This window comes from Schistocerca serialis, chromosome 3, assembly GCF_023864345.2.
Source record: "Schistocerca serialis cubense isolate TAMUIC-IGC-003099 chromosome 3, iqSchSeri2.2, whole genome shotgun sequence".
In the NCBI taxonomy this organism is placed as follows: domain Eukaryota; kingdom Metazoa; phylum Arthropoda; class Insecta; order Orthoptera; family Acrididae; genus Schistocerca; species Schistocerca serialis.
Genome location: NC_064640.1, coordinates 412282256 through 412303586, shown reverse-complemented (window position 1 = coordinate 412303586; position 21331 = coordinate 412282256). Strand labels below are relative to the sequence as shown.

The 21331-nt window shown below is 40.5% G+C and overlaps 1 protein-coding gene across 2 annotated transcripts in view; it reads right to left on the bottom strand.

Annotated features, from left to right (window-relative positions):
* Positions 1-21331, bottom strand: part of LOC126470282 (uncharacterized) — a 137326-nt gene that overhangs the window by 46733 nt on the left and 69262 nt on the right. For both annotated transcript variants that reach the window (XM_050098032.1, XM_050098033.1), the window contains one exon: positions 12606-13594. In XM_050098032.1, coding sequence (XP_049953989.1) covers positions 12606-13594 — 989 coding nt within the window. The remainder of the gene's footprint in view (positions 1-12605; positions 13595-21331) is intronic.

The window sequence follows — 21331 nt, the reverse complement described above, 5'->3', positions numbered from 1 at the left end:
TCACCCATTCATGGTACTTGCTGTTGTCAAGAGTAATGCTCACTTTACTCTTACCCTAAATTTTGCATTTTGGTGCTGTCTCAACTTTCTCGTTGACACAAGAACTAACAGCTCCAAAAACTAGGTACATCTTTTTGTAATTTCTAAGTACTAACATGATTACAAACTTGAAGAGGTTACTTGTGGAAATACACAGGATATCACTTTACAAGGCTTATTCGGTATGTGTAGATGAGAGCTCAGAGACCTCAGAGGGGAGCTAGGAGATATGATATGATATGATGTTTAGAAAATGCAAGAAGGTGTTAAGTTTCAGCTGTATGAGAGATGACAAAACAGTTTCAAAATAAAAGATATTGTCACATAGAGAAAGGTGTATGTAGACGAATGACGAACACTAACTTCACTTAACGAAGATTTATTCAGCACTTGCACATACAAGAGCACAGAGAAAACTGCCTCTGGCCAGAACACATATGGTATATATACAGCTACAGAACATTCCAGTACAATGATTCTTGCCATTTTTGAATACTTCTAGAATGTACTCAAACCGAATATAGAAACTAAAATTTCACAGTTCAGGTCAGTTTGGAACTCACGACTCTCCACGCAACAGTCTAGTGTTACAACCACTACACTATGGCGACTGTGCTACTCCGTGAGACATTGCTCCCTCCTTAAGAGAACAGCGTCTCAGTGTTACGTCCTCCTAGTCCGGGAACGAGTCATCGGTCCTGCATACTCCTACTCCTGACAACTGATGTTCGCCCTGGTGGTGATCTCCTTAGAACTTCCCTTGCTGCTACGTTCTTCATCACCTTTCCGCTTGTTGCCTGTCACTGGAGCTTCAAATTTACCCTAGGTTGCAGGATCCTTAAAGGGCTTCATTCGAAGGACGTGGACCGTATCTCTGATCTTTCATCGTCTTGCATTGGGGTCGAAATATTCAACTTCATAAGTAACATCAGACAACTGTCTTACAACCTTATAAGGTCCAAAGTAGCACCTGAGGGTCTTTTCAGAGAGACCAACCTTCCGAACAGGAGTGAAGATCCAGATGAGGTCACCAGGCTGGTATACAACAGGGCGGTGGCTCGCGTCATACCTTCGGCGATCGTTTTCTAGAGCCTGCCGTGTGCGGAGATGATCCAACTCCTCAGCTCTGGTTAAGACCTTGCCGATGTAGTCATTGTCCACATGATCAGGTTGTAACGGAAACACAGTGTCCATCATCGTCATCGCCTAACACCCGTGCACCAGAAACAATGGTGTAAATTCTGTGGTGTCTGGTTTGGCAGTGTTGTAGGCAAACATCACTAAAGGTAGCACCTCATCCCAATTGCTCTGCTCAACATTGACGAACATTGATAGCATGTCGGCCAAGGTCTTATTAAGGCGTTCAGTAAGCCCATTAGTTTGCGGATGGTAGGCAGTTGTCATGTAATGAGTAATGTTGCAGCAATGGTTTTCTTTGTCACAAAATTCGATTGAAAAACTTTCCCTCGATCCATAATTAGGGACATTGGGGCATAGTGTTTTAATACAATGTCTTCTATGATGAATTTGGCTACCTCAAATGTTTTGGTTGTTTTCGTGGCTTTTGTAATGGCGTAGCTCGTCAGATAATCAGTGCAAACAATAATCCATCTATTTCCACTAGTTGGCATTGGAAATCGTCCGAGGAGGTGAATCCCAACATGCTGGAAAGGCGTATTGGCTGGTGGAATTGGTATGAGTAAGCCAGGTGGTTTCTGAAGAACTGCCTTTCTCCTCTGGCACTCTCGACAGTGCGACACATAGTGACGGACACTCCTAAATAAACCTGGCCAGATAAATCTCTTGCGGATTCTATTGTATGTCTTAATAAATCCTAAATGTCTGGCCTCAGGTGTATCATGGAGTTTCTGTAGAACATCTAAGCGCATGTGTTTAGGAATCACTGGCAGCCACCTCTTTCCAAACGATCAAAGTTTTTCTTGCAAAGTAATCCATTAACTACCTTAAATTGTCCTCTCACATCCTCTGACCAATTTAAGGCAAGTATAATCTGAGATATATTTGCGTCCTCCTTCTATTCAGCAGATAGATCCTGGAGTGCAGCGAGATAGTGACTATCTTCATCAAAGTCTTGATGGTCTTGCATAGGGTTTCTTGAGAGACAGTCAGCATCTTGGTGTTTTCTTCCACTTTTGACCACTATGGTAATGTCATACTCTTGAAAACATAGTGCCCACCTGGCGAGTTGTCCTGTTGGATCCTCAAGACCTGTCAATCAACAAAGTGAATGATGGTCTGTAACAACTGTGAATGGCCTTCCATAGAGATACTGTCAAAATTTGCTCATGGCCCCAGATCACAGCAACACATTCTCTTTCTGTAGTTGAGTAGTTCCTCTCGGTTTTAGTAAGTGTCCTAGAAGCATAGGCTATACCCTTCTCTCTTCCATCCGAAATCTGCACCAGAACAGCACTGATCACATACCCACTGGTATCTGTGTGTAGTTCTGTAGGTGCTCTCTCATCATACAGACCAAGTGCAGGTTTAGTCGTCAGTGCTTTTCGCAGCACATTGAAAGAATTTTGTTGAGCACCACCACAGATAAATTCAGCATGGGCTTTTAACAACTCTTGGAGTGGCATGGCTTTGATACAAAAGTCTTTGATAAAACGACGGTAACAAGAACACAATCCGAGGAAGCTTCTCACATCTCTAATAATTTTAGGAATAGGAAATTCCGTTATAGCTCTCACCTCTTCTGGGTCTGGCCGCACACCTTCGTTTGACACAAGGTGTCCAAGTATTTTGATTTTTTTTCCTCCAAAGAGACACTTTCTTGGATTAAGTTTCAGTCCGACTTGTTGGAGACACTTAAGAACGGCCCTCAGTCTTTTTATCTGTTCATCCAACGTCTCTGAGAACACTGTAATGTCATCTAAATAACAAGGACACATCGTCCACTTCAGGTGACTTAGAAGATCATCCATCATTCGTTCAAAAGTTGCTGGTGAATTACACAAACCAAACGGCATTACCTTAAACTCATACAGGCCCTCAGGGGTGATGAACGCAGTTTTCTCACAATCAGCCTCATCTACTTCGATTTGCCAGTATCCCGAGTACATGTCCATGGATGACAAAAACTTAGCCTCCTTCAGACAATCTAGTGTATCATCAATTCATGGAAGAGGGTGACGAGAGCCACTGGTGATGACCATGGGCTCTGTGAAGGCTGAATGATGTCATTCTTCATCATTTTCTCTACCTCATCACGAATTATTCAACGTTCTGTTGATGACACACGGTATGCTCTCTGACTTATTGGTTGATGGTCTCCAGTGCTAATCCAGTGCTTCACCATTGATTTGTCTAATTTGCTCTTAACCTGTGGATTGAAGCATTCAGAGAACTCTTGAAGAATGGCAAGAAGCTTCTTCTGTTGTTCCTTAGTGAGATCCGGTGATAGTCAAGCTAGAAGATCTTGTCTTGTAGTGGTAGTGCTAATTTCGCCCACAGACTCGGCATGGGAGGTTTCTATGACGCTCAGCTGTTTGGCAATTAATGGCTCAGTATTTGCTACGAGTTTTCTGCATCTGGCAACGGTACTTCTCCAAAATTAGTGAATATGATGCTCCAGAGCCCACAAGAGCTTGGGCTGGTCAGCCATCCATGAGGATATGGACATAGTTTCCTATCATTTTTATAGTGATTGACGGCGGAGGATTTTTCTCTTCGGCGGCCTAACTTCCAATGAAGGTCGCACCCTCTGGTTTTCCAGGTTATGGCAGCTAGGTGATCGGCTGGAGCTTCTATACGGCAATGGAGACCTTGATCGGCATGTTGGAGAGTGTCCTCTCCAATGGCTAGCTTGCGGTGATGGTGACCTACGTCGTCCTGCACCCACATCTCGTTGATCTTCGTCGTCCCAGAGTTGGCGTCGGCTAAGATCGGTCTGCTATCTTCTGGTGCGGGTGTGATCAAATATCCGCCGCCTTTCTTGACAATAGTGCACCTCATGTCCCAGTTGTCCACAGTGGAAACATACTGGTTGGTTATCCCGGGTCCTCCAGACGTCAGTCTTCCTTGGTGCCCAAACAGGTTCCTCATGCGGCATTGTAGGAATGTAACTTCGCCTGGGTCTCAACTTTTTTACCATTTTAAAGGGAAATGAAGGACAAGAGATTGGGATCAATGTCTGTTCCACTTCCTCCCTTATGGCCTCTTGAAGCGTCCCGGTTTTTTTGCTCGCCGTGCAATCCAAGTGCCTTCTGAACTTCCTCTCTCACTATCTGACGAAGAACACTTGTGAGATCAGTTTCTTCCTCCATCACAGACATTGATACTACGTTTGGAAGCCGTTCAAACTTCTTGCATGTAATTCTTTTTTGATGCATCGTCTCGATGCACTGGCACCATTTTACAAAGTCATCTGCTGTTGAAACCTCCTTCAAGAGTAGGGCTTGATACATGTGCTCAGCAACACCCTTCATGAAATGTGCAACCTATCATCCTCCTTCATTCTAGGATCCACTATTTTACACAGCTCCAAGACACCTTGAATGTAGGATGCGGTAGTTTCTCCCGGAAGCTCTGCCCTGCACTTTAATTTATCTTCAGCCTTGCACTTCTGTCATCGTGTGTTGCTAAAATACTTGCACAGTTCTGCTTGGAATATTTCTCAGCTTGTGGACCTTCTCCTCGTTGTTCTCATACCATTGCTTCGCAGTGCCCTTCAAATAAAAAAATACATTAGCCAAACACACAGTGTCATCCCATTTGTTAAATTTTGCTATACACTCATATATCTTCAGCCACTTGTTGGGATCTTGGCCATCGTCACCAGAGAACCAGGAAGGATGTCTGATGTGGTTGCACACAGCTGCTGTCATCATAAAGTCCTCTTCTTGTTCTGTCTCCAATAGACTGCGATCTGTTGAATATGGCGCGAACTCAGGTTTCTCGCCACGTAAATGCCAGCTCTGTTGTGGCCTGATGGGAGCAACTGTGTCGTCGATAATGTGCGCTATCTCGAGTTCTAATACCCAGTGCCTCCACCAGAATAACGTCACGTAGAGGAAGGCGTATGCAAATTAATGACGAACTATATATATATATATATATATATATATATATATATATATATATATATATATATATATATACTGGATGTGTTCAGATATATATATATATATATATATATATATATATACTGGATGTGTTCAGGTCAGGCTGGAGGCAGTTCGCTCCACTAGTGCTGAATAAACTTTCGTTAAGCTACAGAACATTCCAGTACAATGATTCTTGCCATTTGTGGATACTTCTAGAACGTATTCGAACCGAATATAGAAATTAAAATTTCACAGTTCAGGTGAGTTTTGAACTCACGACTCTCCATGCAACAGTCTGGTGTCCTAACCACTACACTATGGCGATTGTGCTACTCCGCTTCTTTTGCGACAATATGGCACTACATATTGTCAGATTATAATGAAAGCCCCAGAAAAAACAAATTTTACACGAGGTGAAATGAACTGATTTTGAATTGCAAGTTCTTCATTCTATCTGACCTTATCTTTATACCTGGTTTTTACATACAATTATAGAATTTAAGAGGTAAAATTATCCGGAATATTGATTAATATCTTAACTTAAAGATAAATATAACTGTACATACTTAGCAGAGACAAACATATTCATCCCACTGTTGAAAACTGCCACAAACCATTAAAACACACACAACAAACATCACAAGTTATGTTATGGTTTCCTCACTTAACACGGTTGCCTAGCAATATACACTACTGGCCATTAAAATTGCTACACCACGAAGATGACGTGCTACAGATGCGAAATTTAACCAACAGGAAGAAGATGCTGTGATATGCAAATGATTAGCTTTTCAGAGCATTCACACAAGGTTGGCGCCTACAACGTGCTGACATGAGGAAAGTTTCCAACCGATTTCTCGTACACAAACAGCAATTGACTGGTGCTGCCTCATGAAACGTTGTTGTGATGCCTCGTGTAAGGAGGAGAAATGCGTACCATCACGTTTCCAATTTTGATAAAGGTCGGGTTGTAGCCTATCGCGATTGCAGTTTATTGTATCACGACATTGCTGCTCGCGTTGGTCGAGATCCAATGACTGTTAGCACAATATGGAATTGGTGGGTTCAGGAGGGTAATACGGAATGCCGTGCTGGATCCCAATGGACTCGTATCACTAGCAGTCGAGATGACAGGCATCTTATCCGCATGGCTGTAACGGATCGTGCAGACACATCTCAATCCCTGAGTCAACAGATGGGGACGTTTGCAAGACAACAACCATCTGTACGAACAGTTCGACGACGTTTGCAGCAGTATAGACTATCAGCTCGGAGACCATGGCTGCGATTAACCTTGACACTGCATCACAGACAGGAGCGCCTGTGATAGTGTACTCAATGACAAACCTGGGTGCACAAATGGCAAAACGTCATTTTTCGGATGAATCCAGGTTCTGTTTACAGCATCATGATGGTCGCATCTGTGTTTGGCGACATCGCAGTGAACGCACATTGGAAGCATGTATTCGTCATCGCCATACTGGTGTATCACCCGGCGTGATGGTATGGGGTGCCATTGGTTACACGTCTTGGTCACCTCTAGTTCGTATTGACGGCACTTTGAACAGTGGATGTTACATTTCAGATGTGTTACGACCCGTGGCTCTACCATTCATTCGATCCCTGCGAAACCCTACATTTCAGCAGGATAATGCACGACCGCATGTTGCAGGTCCTGTATGGGCATTTCTGGATACAGAAAATGTTCGACTACTGCCCTGGCCAGCACATTCTCCAGTTCTCTCACCAATTGAAAACGTCTGGTCAATGGTGGCCGAGCAACTGGCTCGTCCCAATACGCCAGTCACTACTCTTGATGAACTGTGGTATTGTGTTGAAGCTGTATGGGCAGCTGTAGCTGTACGCGCCATCCAAACTCTGTTTGACTCAATGCCCAGGCGTATCAAGGCCGTTATTACGGCCAGAGGTGATTGTTCTGGGTACTGATTTCTCAGGATCTATGCACCCAAATTGCGTGAAAATGTAATCACATGTCTAGTGTAATATATTTGTCCAATGAATACCTATTTATCATCTGCATTTCTTCTTGGTATAGCAATTTTAATGGCCAGTAGTGTATGTTGTTTCTTTTTTTTCCCCTCACTAGAGTGCAGCACATAAGTTATTATTTCTCATTGCCTTACTAACAGTTGAGATACGAGTTTTTTTTTACCTAATAAGGCAATAAATATAATTTTGATTTTTTAAAGATACAAGGTTTTCATTCTAAGATGATGATATGTAATCTACAAGCTACCTCATGTTGTGTGGTGAATGGTAGAATTATTTCCCATCTTTTCTGTATTCTTCAATAATGACTTAAGGGAAGAAAGACAGTTGGCAAGCTCCATATAATCTAAAATTGCTCTGATTTTATCACTGTGGTTGTTTCATCTGAGGTACGCTAGAGGGAATAATATATAACTCGGTTCTTCTCAGAATATGTATTCTCAGAATTTTACGAATAAACCTGCCTTGCAGCAGCTGCCACTAGAGTTGGAACATGTTTCTCATTTTTTCCAAAGTCAATAGGTGAAGCAGCAGTTTCTTTGCTACCATAACATTAAGGGCGTATGTATGAACTATCTGTGCACAAGACCATCTCCATTATTTATGAAAATTTCTTTATTAATTGATTACCAACATCTGCAAGTACAATGGGAAAATTCGCTCAGTAAATCGACTTTCATTTTATATATTATTAATAATGATGTATAAAACAAAAGTATTAATAATATGTAAGAACAGCTGAAAAAATTAATGTTCTCATAGCATTTTGTGAAATGCAACTTAACTGTTTCTCACATTTTGCAACTATATTGGCATAATCCCTCATTCTTTTGTAATTAATCTTAAGACCTGGATGGACCAACAGATACGATCAGGAGAAGATGGGAATCCTAATGAGATATCTTTCATATTTACCAAAAAAAGAGCGGTGGACCTACACATCTGTCTGTCACTGTCACCTCAGCATGGGAGTTCTAAACACCTGTACCATCAGAAGGAAAGCATACATGCTACTTTTTAGTATCTTAAATGCATACATCAGACTGCTTCCAACTGATTAAATAACTATGAAATAGATTATAAGACTGCAGGAAACACACAATCACACTTGCAGATAATAATAATAATTTTAGAGTAGCTGAGAATGCTGCCCTATGCAGTAACAAAACTCATTCGTCCATAATGTAACAATAATAATTTAGGTCAACATTTGTTAAGACACTATTTCAGTGCAGTCTAAGCCAGAGCTGACGACAGTGCACACACTAAGTTAATGAGGGTAGTATACACCCCAGGGATAACAGATTTTGCTCATCTTCTGCACAATTAAAGTACATAGTTAGATGTAACAAATGCTACTCTAGTACAACACACTTTTTGAGCAGTTTTAAGACTTTGGGGTTAAAAGTTTTATGAACCTGTGGAATTATCATACAAGAATGGCAGCTGTCGAGCAGCGGCGCTATCAAAATTGGTTAGGGTGGCAGAGTAAAAATCTGCCTGTACTGCGTTCCGAGGTACATCAATTTCTTCCCCTCCAATCTCCCACAAAACTTTTTGTTCGTATCCGTTTCTTTGATTAGAATAATAATAATAATAATAATCATTGTAATACATTTGTGGTGAGGTATAATCGAGATACAATAAGGAATTGTGAAGAACTGAACATTTATTTATCAATACATTTGTATATATGCATTGAATATGTGATGTATGTTATTGAAAGCAGATATAGCAAAGTTTGACTTCACTGCAATATGCAAATGAATGTATCAGTTAAAAAAATGATCACTTCATCATGATTCTGTATGGTATCTCAATTATAACTTGCCACAAATGTACTTAAATAATTATCATTCCTTTCCAAAGGAACATGATTCACTGCAGTTGTACAAGTGATTGGTAGAAGAGTAAAGGGGAAATGCTGCAGCAGCATTTGTTGCATCCAAGTACACACTACAACTGTGTGACAGATGAGCAAAATTGGTGATCCATTGGCTGTATGTTTTGTTTGTTAGTGGTAAGGAACCAGCAGACTACAGCACACCATAATGAGAGATTATGCTAAGGAAAGAGGACTATAGAGGATGAGGTGGTTAAGTCACTGCACTTGCATTCGAGAATAGTGGGGTTTAACTCTTTGTTTGGCCAACCAGATTTAGATTTTCAGTGTATTCCCTAAGTCACTCTAAGGAATACAGGGATCATTTGCTCATAAAAAAGGAATGGTCAATTCTCTTTACCATCCTTGCCCTGCCTAAGTTCGTGCCCTGTCTCCAGTGACCACCTCTTCATTGGAAGCTTAAACCCCAATCTTCCTCCCACATATACTATGTGATCAAAAGTTTCCACATACCCCAAAAACATATGTTTTTCATATTAGGTGCATTGTGCTGCCACCTACTGACAGGTGCTCCATTTCAGTGACCTCAGTAGTCATCAGACATCATGAGAGAGCAGAATGGGGCACTCCATGAAATTTGTGGACTTCGAATGTGGTCAGGTGATTGGGTGTCACTTGTGTCATATATCTGTAAGCAAGATTTCCACACTCCTGAACATCCTTAGGTCCACTGCTTCCGATGTGACAGTGAAGTCGACATGTGTAGGGCCACATACAGCACAAAAGTGTACAGGCCGACAACGTCTGTTGACTGACAATAGACTGCCTACAGTTGAAGAGGGTCGTAATTTGTAATAGGCAGACATCTATCCAGACCATCACACATGAATTCCAGACAGCATCAGGATCCACTGCAAGTACTATGACAGTTAGGTGAGAGGTGAGAAAACTTGGATTTCATGGTTGAGCAACTGCTCCTAAGCCACACATCATGAAGGTAAGTGCCAAACAATGCCTCCCTTGGTGTAAGGAGCATAAACATTGGATGATTGAACAGTGGAAAAACGATGTGTGGAATGATGAATCACGGTACACAGTCCGGCGATCTGATGGCAGGACGTGGGTATGGCGAATGCCTGGTGAACGTCATCTGCCAGCGTGTGTAGTGCCAACTAAAATTCGGAGGCGGTGGTGTTATGGTGTGGTCATGTTTTTCATGGAGGGGGCTTGCACACTTTGTTTTGTGTGGCACTATCACAGCACAGGCTTACAATGTTGTTTTGAGTACCTTCTTGCTTCCCACGTTGAAGAGCAATTTGAGGACGGTGATTGCACCTTTCAACATGATCGAACACCTGTTCATAATGCATGCCCTGTGGCGGAGTGGTTACATGACAATAACATCCCTGTAATGGACTGACCTGCACACATTCCTGACCTGAATCCTATAAAACACCTTTGGGATGTTTTGGAACGCCGACTTCATGCCAGGCCTCACCGACCAACATCGATACCTATCCTCAGTGCAGCATTATATTAAGAATGGGCTCCTATTCCCCAAGAAACCTTCCAGTACTTGTCTGAACATAAGCGTGCGGGAGTGAAAGCTGTCATCAAGGCTAAGGGTGGGTCAACACCATACTGAATTCCAGCATTGCTGATGTAGGGTGCCACGAACTTGTAAGTCATCTTCAGCCAGGTGTTTGGATACTTTTGATCACATACTGTATTAAATCTAAAAACCAAAGTATCTTGAAAATTGGACAAAAGAGTTTTAAAGAAACACATACGGATACATTTTTGTCTTATTTTGCAATTAAATGAAAATATCTATAAAAACAAACACATAGATATACACTGAGGTTACAAAAGTCACGAATAGCAATGTGCACATATACAGATGGCAGTAGTATTGCATACACACGGTACAAAAGGGCAGTGCATTGGCAGAGCTGTCATTTGTACTCAGTTGATTCATGTGAAAAGGTTTCCGGCTTGATTATGTCTGCATGATGGGAGCTAACAGACTGAACGCAGAATGGTATTTGGAGCTATACGCATGGGATATTCCATTTAAGATACTGTTACGGAATTCAATTTTCTGATATCCACAGTGTCAAGCATACCAAATTTCAGACATTATCTCTCACCATGGACAATGCAGTGGCCAACAGCCTTCACTTAATGACCTAGAGCAGCAGTGTTTGTGTAGAGTTGTCAGTGCTAACAGACAAACAACACTGTGTGAAATAACCACAGAAATCAATGCGGGACATACGAAAACCGTATCCGTTAGGACAGTGTGGCAAAATTTGGTGTTAATGGACTATGGCAGCAGACGACCAATGCTAGTGCCTTTGCTAACAGCACGGCACCACCTGCGGTGCCTCTCCTGGGGTCGTGGCTGTATCTGTTGGGCCCTAGATGACTGGAAAACTGTGGCCTGGTCAAATGAGTTCTGATTTAGGTTGGTAACAGCTGCTGGCAGGGTTCGAGTGGTGCAGACCCCACAAAGCCATGGATTCAAATTGTCAACAAGGCACTGTGAAAGATGCTGGTGGGTCCATAATGATGTGGGCTGTGTTTACACGGAACAGACTGGGCCCTCTGGTACGACTGAACCAATCTTTGACCGGAAATGGTTATGTTCAGCTACTTGGAGACCATTTGCAGCCATTCATGGAATTCACATTTCCAAGCAACAATGCACCATGTCATCAGGCCTCTATTCTTAATGACTGGTTTGAAGAACATTCTGGACAATTTGAGCAAATGATTTGGACACCTAGATCACCTGACGTGAATCACATTGAACATTTATGGGATATAACTGAGAGGTCAATTCAAGTACAAACGCCTGAACTGGGAACATTCTCACAATTATGGATAGTTACATATGGAGCATGGACCAATATTTCTGCAGGAGACTTCCAACAACTTGTTGGGTCCATGTCACGTTGAGATGCTGCCCTATGCTGGACAAAATGAGGTCCAACACAATATTAGGAGCTATCCCATGACTTTTGTCATCTCAATGAACAATTTCTTTTAATTATTTAAAATTATTTGAAAATATTCCTCACAACTATAAAGTGCCCCAAAGATTTAGGGTGAATATTATACAAATGGTAGAGGATAACAAAATGAGATAAGGAAGCCATGGCTGAAAATGAATATTTAAGCGGTACCAGGTCTCTGGATGAGCAATGCATTTGAAGTACACACCGCATACGTTCTTGCATCAACATTGGTGGCACTACTTGAAACATGATATACAATCATCCACATTGTTTCAGAAGCAGAATTTTTCCTTTAGGTTTGCATAAAGTTGTCAATGTATGAAACTCGCTAGCAGGGTCCTGGCTGGCTGCCTGCCTAGTTGTACTACACAGAACACAGACATCTGATATTGTGCGGCAAACTTTTACATGCCACTGTAATACAACGAACAGTTGCAATGAAGCTGTTGCCATAAGGTGTAAGTTACTTATGTGAATTTCCAGCTACTCACTATTTACCTGGAAGTACTCAGTTTAGAATGCTATATAATGTTGACTCTGAAGTTTTGAAACACCCTGTATTATTATAAACATTTTAAATAAATCTGTGAAATGAATGAATTATCTTGCAGGGGAAAAACTTACCTCACATGAGTCATCACTTAATTCAATTACATCATCATCATCATCCACATATCCTGGATCCATTGCTGGTACACATCCAGGATCCGTTGCTGGTACACATCCAGGATGCGGTGCTGGTACACATGCAGGATGCAGTGCTGGTACACATCCAGGATGCGGTGCTGGTACACATCCAGGATGCGGTGCTGGTACACATCCAGGATGCGATGCTGGTACACATCCTGGATGCGATGCTGGTCCATATCTACGATCTGTTGCTGGTCCATATCTACGATCTGTTGCTGGTCCATATCTATGATCCACTGCTGGTCCATATCTACGATCCACTGCTGGTCCATATCTACGATCCACTGCTGGTCCATATCTACGATCCACTGCTGGTCCATACCTAGGATCCACTGCTAGTCCATATCTAGGATCCACTGCTAGTCCATATCTAGGCTCCACTGCTAGTCCATATCTAGGATCCACTTCGAGTCCATATCCTGTATCCACTGTCAGTTCACATCTAGGATCCACTGTCGGTTCACATCTAGGATCCACTGCCGGTCCATATCTAGGATCCACTGCCAGTCCATATCTAGGATCCACTGCCGGTCCATATCTAGGATCCACTGCCGGTCCATATCTAGGATCCACTGCCGGTCCATATCTAGGATCCAGCGCTAGTCCATATCTTGGATCCACTGCTGGTCCATATCTACGATCCACTGCTGGTCCATATCTGGGATCCACTGCTGGTCCATATCCAGGATTCACTGCTGGTCCACATCTAAGATCCGTTGCTGGTCCATATCCAGGACCCATTGTTGGTTCATTTTCAGGATCCGTTGTTGGTTCATTTTCAGGATCCGTTGCTGGTTCATTTTCAGGATCCGTTGCTGGTTCATCATCATCATCATCATCAGCAATATCTATGAGGGGGATCTTGCTTGAAACAGATGCACCAGCTACATTTGGCGCACTTGTTATGGTAGCTTCTGCCTGGCCTGTGGAATTAAAATCACTGTACAATTTCTTTGTACTAACTTACATAAATTTAAAGCTCATGTGATAAACGTGCATAGGTGAGACTATCTGTAATAATTAATCATTAACACATTTTGTGCTGCCAGCAGAACTGCAATTATTTTGCTATTTTGATGATACACTGTGATTTAGGAGTTAATTTTACAGGTGCCCATATTTGTGATAATGGTCTAAAACATACCAGGGGTGTCAAGATAAACTGTCTGTAGTGTAATGCCACTGTACAAAGTCAATGTGAAACCTGTCAGACACAATGGAGGAGAATAAACTAAACTTACTGATAGGCAATGAAACTTAGCAAGGTGGAATTGCTTTCCTTGCTATAATGCTACTCATAATTTAAATACTTTTTTTCTGCTCTCTTTTCCATACTTAATCCATATCATATACATATCAAATACATATACATACAACAGAATTACATATCAAATATCCAAATTCTTATCTGAGCCATATTTTTCAAAACTGTGTGTAGGTTGCAGGCTGTCAGTTGTTCATGAGGAAACATTTTCTTTAATGAAATATGCAAAGTTTACTGCTTGTGAATACCATGTGCACTTGAACATTTGACTCTGTAGCTATTCCTGCCATTGTCAAAATTTGTTAGCCAAATAACTTCACTAACCCTTCCAGAATCAGCGGTTTAGTTATCCCACAATTATTCTCCAGTTAGGCGTTGTTACATAGTTGTACAACACATTTTCTACGTTACTTCCAGAATAGAACTTAAGCGGCTGCTAGCCGGGGACTGTACAAGTGGTCCGTACTAGTGTAGCGACCTGGTCAAAAATTTTCTATCAAAAATTCATTTTCTTGGATACCCCAAGAAGATAATACGTAATCTTTCTCACCTGTTATTCCTGTTAGTCGTTTATTTCCATTCTGGTAGTCTGAATATATTGATTTCGCTAGTAATTATAACAACTCTGATTATTCGCAAACCCAATCAACCACATAATCAGACAGCGATTGGCATTCATCCATTCGGCTTTACTTTGCTCAGCTTGTATAGCCCCATTCCCTTTTGTCTGGGGAAAGTTTATTTCTAGGTGCAACGAGGATTCTCCTGACAGAGACATCATGTACACTATACATGCAATCAAAAATAAACTTACGATTCATTCAGAAATCAACTTAAAATGTGTTCAAAAATTTTAAAAAACCAAAAGGGATGCGTTTCAAAATCATATGAATCATCGATAGATCAACGTGCGCTGGATGCTAGGCACTTAGTGAAACAAGTTTTTTTCCTCAAGAATATGAATTTGGCGTCCCCTTTTTCCGGTAGCATCTAGCTGCTTTCTGCGACTGATTGCATAGCCAACAGCCACATTCCTGTAGCCAGAAGTGGGAGAATCTACTACTCAAACATGACTCAACTGTGCATGCGCATGAGCCCGTTCATAACTGCTAACACGAATCTAATGTAAACAGTTGTGACTTCACACTCATCGGAGTTGTTGTTATGAAGCATTGCATAGTCTTCCCTAAAGCCTTTGACACATTTTGCTGTTGGCAGACGCTTGCATGAGCACTGTGTGTCGTCATTGTATATGGCGCATTTCCTTTACAATTCAAGTTCGTTCCTTTTTTTCTCTTGTTTATGTTTTATTGTTGAAGTATTTATTCTGCAGTAGCAGATAGAGTAATATCCTTTGTTAGAGTAACAGTTCTTACCAGTCAAAATTACAAAAATTTAACTGAAAACTAAAACAATGAAAAATTCCCAAAAGTCTAAAAAATTCCCTGGTTTTTCTCAGTTTTCTCATGTATGAAAAAATTTCCAGGTATTTCCTGGATCTCCAAGGTGGTATACACCCTGGTTAATTGTACAATGCTGAACACAGTACAGGGGTAGTAATACGATTCTTTGCCTTGCGTTATGCATGAGGTTATAGACAATAGTTTTTCTTCACTTCTGTCGCAAGAGTATATCACAACTCTGGTACACTTTGTACCATAGTTATCACAATGGCAACTTCACTACGAGAGGCTTTTTTGTCAGACACTATGACATTTCGCAAGGATGGACTCCTATGAGTTGTAATGGCAGACGTCACTCACAGTTTCATGAGTGGATAGTTTTTGCTTCCTGGTAGTCCACACCAAGTAGTTGATCTTGTTATCTGAATTAGGGAGTGCCGCTGAAATTCTGTGAGAAGTCTGAAAAACCGAAGTCAACTTGGACAGACGCCCAAAAAATTGATGCAGATTTTTCTCATCACAGACAGCTAGCCACAAAAGAACACACTATTCAAAGAGCTAAGCTAAAGCACTTCAAATCATGTTAGAGTTTAGAGAAACTCTTGATCCAGTGTAATAATAATAATGTCTCCGGGAAAAAGTAAAGTATAATATTTACAACATTTTAGAACAAGAAAATGAGATTGTATATTAAACAATAGATACATTGCAGCTGCCTACATACAGTTAACATCAAGAGAAGTAAACAAGCAAGACATTGCTACACAGGGTATCCTAAATAGTGACCAATACTTACGGATAAAATTCTACCATTACTAGCCCATCGAGAGATGTACTTCATGCACAAAGTTGATCCTATATATTTCAGTGCACACTTCAATGGAAATTGCCCTGATAAGTGGATAGGTAGAGGTGGACCAATTCCCCAGTCTCCACTCTCAATCTACATGTACACATATACTCAGGAAGTCACCAAAAAGTGTGTGGCAGGGGTACTTCTCATACTGTCACTGTTTTCCTCCTTTCTAATTGCCTTTGTGAGAGGTGCACGTGAACAACAACTGTCAGTAAGCCTCCGTGTGAACTCAACTTACTAATTTTTTTCGTTTTAGTCACTTTGCTTGTAGTATGTGGGAGGAACTGATATGTTACCAGACTCTACCCTCTTGGAATACTGACAGTAAACTTCACTGTGATGCAAAACACCTCTGTTACTGATGTATCTCCATAATACTTTTGCACTTACCAATGAAACCTGTGATGGCGTTGATCTTTGGATCTTCTATAGTTCCTGTATTAATCTTACATGGTAAGGTTCTGTGATCAGTATTACTTATGAATCAGTTGAACAACTGCTTTACAAAGCCACATATTTTGTGGATGAATTACATTTCCAGTGAACTGTACCCTAGCATCTGCTTTTGCTACAACTAATTGTATGTGACGTTTATACTTCAGGTCATGCTGCACAATTACTCTAAGGTGTTTTATGCTTATTACTGTTTTCAGCGATCTTTTGCCAACAGTATAATCAAACAGAAATGGGTTTTGCCAGCCATTTATGTGCAATACATCACATTTACTTATTTCGAGGTTCGACTACTGGCTCCTGCACTAGTCATTGATCCTCTCACGTCTTCTCGCATTTCGCTAGTATTCAGGTGTTCTGACCTTCCTATAAGCAACAGCATTGTATATGAACAGCCTCGTGAAACTTGTGACATCATCTGTAAAAAGTAATGGCCCTGTAACATTCCCTTGAGATAATCCTGAAATTACTGGTACATCTAGTCTTTCACCCTGTCAAGAACGAGGTGTCGATATCTGTCTGTTAGGATGATCTTAATTCAGTCAGTAATCTGGCAATTATATTTTTTTCACTAAACAACAGTGTAGAACTATAACAAATGCTTTCCATCAGTCGAGGTATGTGGCATTGACCTGGACAGTAATGTCTCTGGCCCTCTTGATCACATAGGCAAACAAGGCAAATTGATTTTCACAAGATCTCTGTTTATGAAATCCGTGTTGATTTTTATACAGCAAATTTTTGTTCTCCATAAATGTCATTATACACAAGCATAAAATATCTTCCATAATTCTCCACTAGGCTGCTCTCAGCAACTGCCTGTTGGCTTTTGTCTCATGATCTTCTGTCGATGTTTGTTTAACTGTTTTCTGATGTTTCACCATCACAAGTCACTGACATTGTCAAAGGTTCAGCCTCCATTGCCAGTGGCAGCGTGGAGTCAAGTCCATGTCTGACAGCCTTTCCTGGTCATTACCGCTGTGGTACTCCTCTTGTTATCTGCAACCATCCTTTGTTGCAGTACGGAATTCCAGGATCTCTTTGCATTGAGGGTTAATTGTTTCTTATTATAACCACTGCTAACTTGCATATGTCCATAGCTTCCATGAACTTGCATATTTCCATAGCTTCCATGAAAAAATGGGTGTGGTAGCTCTCCTCTACAGGAGAATCTCCGTGTGGGCGAATGTTATTATGTGGCCCCATAGAAATTTACCTGCATGACAACAGCTTTAACAAGAAGGGAAAGAGCGTTTAGGTAACCACACCCTGGATTCCCATGCTACAGCAAAAGATCATTGCAAGTAACAAGTACAGGTCCACAGCAGTAATGACCACAGAAAGGCCCTAAGACAGTGCAACAATTACACAGAATCTCTGCCCACTGACTTTACTCCAGTACATCACTAGCAATGGCATGCAAACTTTGAGAATACCAGCCACTTGTGTTGGGAAAACATCAGAAATATCATTACACAAACTTCAGCCAAAGATTCCAATACAAAACCAAAAAGGTAATACATTCCTCGCATTGCGCCCTTTATGCTCATTTTGGCTTTGTACGGCTTTTGTTTCTGGTCAAGGATTTGATTTCACTTAAATCTTTGATAAAGCTCTTTTTGCTTCACAGCAAATTTATAAGACAGCTATTAAACAACATTGGGTTTTCCCCATCCCTCACAACCTCGATCTGCACATACATGGCAAGCCAGCTAAGACAGATCATCCCAAATATATCCAGAATGAATACATACACTGAGGTATGGTTTTCAACAATTTATAGCGGACAGCTGGTTCACTTTGCACTTTTTGTAGATAATATTCTGAGAACTGTAAACAATCTTGGAAGTCATTACCATAAAGCTGTAGATGCAGCGAAACTTAAACAGCACGAAATGCAAAGGAATGTAGTGTTTGCAGAACACTCATTTGATTGAGCCCTTTCGTACTTATGAGATGCCTCTTAGCAACTTTTGCATTGTGCGTTACTGCTGCTGAAACATTAATTTCATTTCTTTCAGTAGTAATCTTTTTATTCCTTCGTGAATTTTAGTCTTCACACTTCCAACACATCCAGGTTCTAGAACTTTTTTTAGCAATGTTTCCAAAGACAGATTATGAGTGTTCGGCATGATATGGGTACTCTTCACCATACAACTGCACTGCTGCTCTAATAGTTTGGCAACAATCGACATACACGATACTCGCTTTTTCAACTGTTGTAAACATCGTGAATGTCTCAATAGCTTTACGAGCAAGTTATCTGATTGTCACAACAGCAGAACACAGACTAATGGGCTTCAAGCACACTGGTAAACATGAAAACAACATCTGAGTTATGTGTTTGCTTACATTTGGTATACATCTGTGGAACCTCTTCTCCTTATGGCAGGATGATGGTTTGAGGTGCTGTTATCTCACCACCATTTGATCAAGTCATATATATTATGTCACTGAAGTTCTCAACGAGGCTTTTCTCAAATGCCAGAGAAAAAGCATATAGTTCTACTAGGGGGAAAAAAACACAAAGTTGGTATCATATTTCAGCAACTATAAGTGACAAAAATTACTTGCCAATGTCAGGAAATTCACCTTGTGGTCTGCTATAGCTTGGTGAAAACCACATTTCAACATATTCTTCATTCTGGCTATATTTGGGGTGGCCTGTTTAGCTGTTTCATCCTGTATATTCTACGGTGTATTGGACAATACTTTTGAATTTTAACCATTTTTGCTCCACATCTTCATCCCTAGAGATGAATATTTGGTGTTACCTGTCCAGATACTCTACAATCTATTTCCTGTCGTTCTTGCTAAGAAAAATATTTTCCTACCTTTCTTAACATTCCTTCTAATACCTGTACTCTTGCAGCCACTGATTCCCTGCTCTTCTTTGAGCATTTCAAAAAACTTGTGCCCATTAGTTACTAGATCTAATACTGAGTCAGTTCTTTAACTAGTCAAAGAAATTTTAAAAAATGGTGTTCAGAATGATCTCAGATGACACCCTGGTCCCTGGGGCCAGTTTTAACTGTGTGACTCTCCAATTCTATAGCTGGGAATCTGAAAACTCCACCTGTACTATAGCATTATCAGTAAATTTAGGCATTACATTCTACAAATTTTCTCTGAAAAACTCTGCCACTACAGCTCCTGTGAAAGGTAGTATGTAATAGCATCACATTACCATGTTTCAACCATCTTCAGTATTTACATTCACCCAAATTATTTCACATTTAGTATCTGCTTTACCTGACTAGATAGTATTGTGTTCTTTACAGTAATAAATATGCCAACACCATTACCATCTAGTATATCCTTGTGATATATATTGCAATCTGAATTTAAGAGTTCACCATTTTTGATTTTTGGTTTCAGTTAGCTTTTCTAGGCCATCACCACCTTAACATGCAAGACTAATTCTGGGACCTTACCATGAAAGCTCCTGTAGTTTACTAATACCACCTCAACATGTTCTCTTTCCAATCTGCAATTGAAATGTCTGTAAATGTTGGAATGTAGTGAAATTAGAGACATGACAACCAGGCACAGAACAAGATAACATCACTACTGACCTGAATGGAAGGGCTATAAACAATGAATCACTGGTAGCAAATGTATTTAATAATCATTTCTTAAAAATAGTAGAAATCATATGGACAAACAGTTCACAAGAAAAACCACAGCAGTACGTAGAAAAAGAAATTCTCATAAAATTCAAACAGAAACTCTCATAAAATTCAATCATATGAATGTATCATCAACTTCTCCTTCTGAAATTAATAAAACTATACATTCTCTCAGAAATGGAAACTCATCTAGTTTGGATGGTGTTTCCAACAGATTAATAAGGATTTTTTCCCGCATAATAAGCCTGATTTTATCCAAAATATGTAGTGCATCACTAACTCAAGGCATTTTCCCACAGAGACTGAAATATGCTGCTGTTAAACCCATCTTTAAGAAAGGTGATAAGACAGATGTCAAGAACTACTGACCTGTTTCACTGCTCACATCATTTTCCATTTTTGAGAAGGTGATGTATTCTAGAACAGTATCTCACCTCAGCAACAATAATATCCTCAGAAAATCACAATTTGGGTTTTCAGAAGATTCGCTACTGAGAATGCCATTTACACTTTCATTCACCAGATTTTACACGCATCAAATAATAAAATAGTGCCGGTTGGTATTTTCTGCAACCTATGTAAGGCATTTGACTATGTGAGTCACAGTATTCTCCTACATAAATTGAAGCTTTACGGGATTGACGGTATAGCCAAACAATAGATATTGTTATATCTAACCTGAAGAATGCAGAAAGCTATACTCAGTATTCTGACCAATATAATCCTGGGACATAATTCTGACTTGGGAGAAAACATGTATAGGGTTCCCCAATGCTCAATCACAGGTCCACTATTGATCCTCACATATGTAAACAATCTTCCATCTAACACACAACAAGCAGATTTAGTTCTTTTTGCAGATGAAACTAGTATTGAAATCAATCCAAGCATAATATAGAAACAGAAACATGATAAACTAAGCGTCATTCGCTGGTTTTCTGTGAACGGCCTTAGCCTCAATTTTAAAAAGACATAACATATTCAGTTCTGTACATCTGGGTGTACTACACCAATGATAAGTGAGGAGAGCTCTGAGCACTATGGGACTTAACATC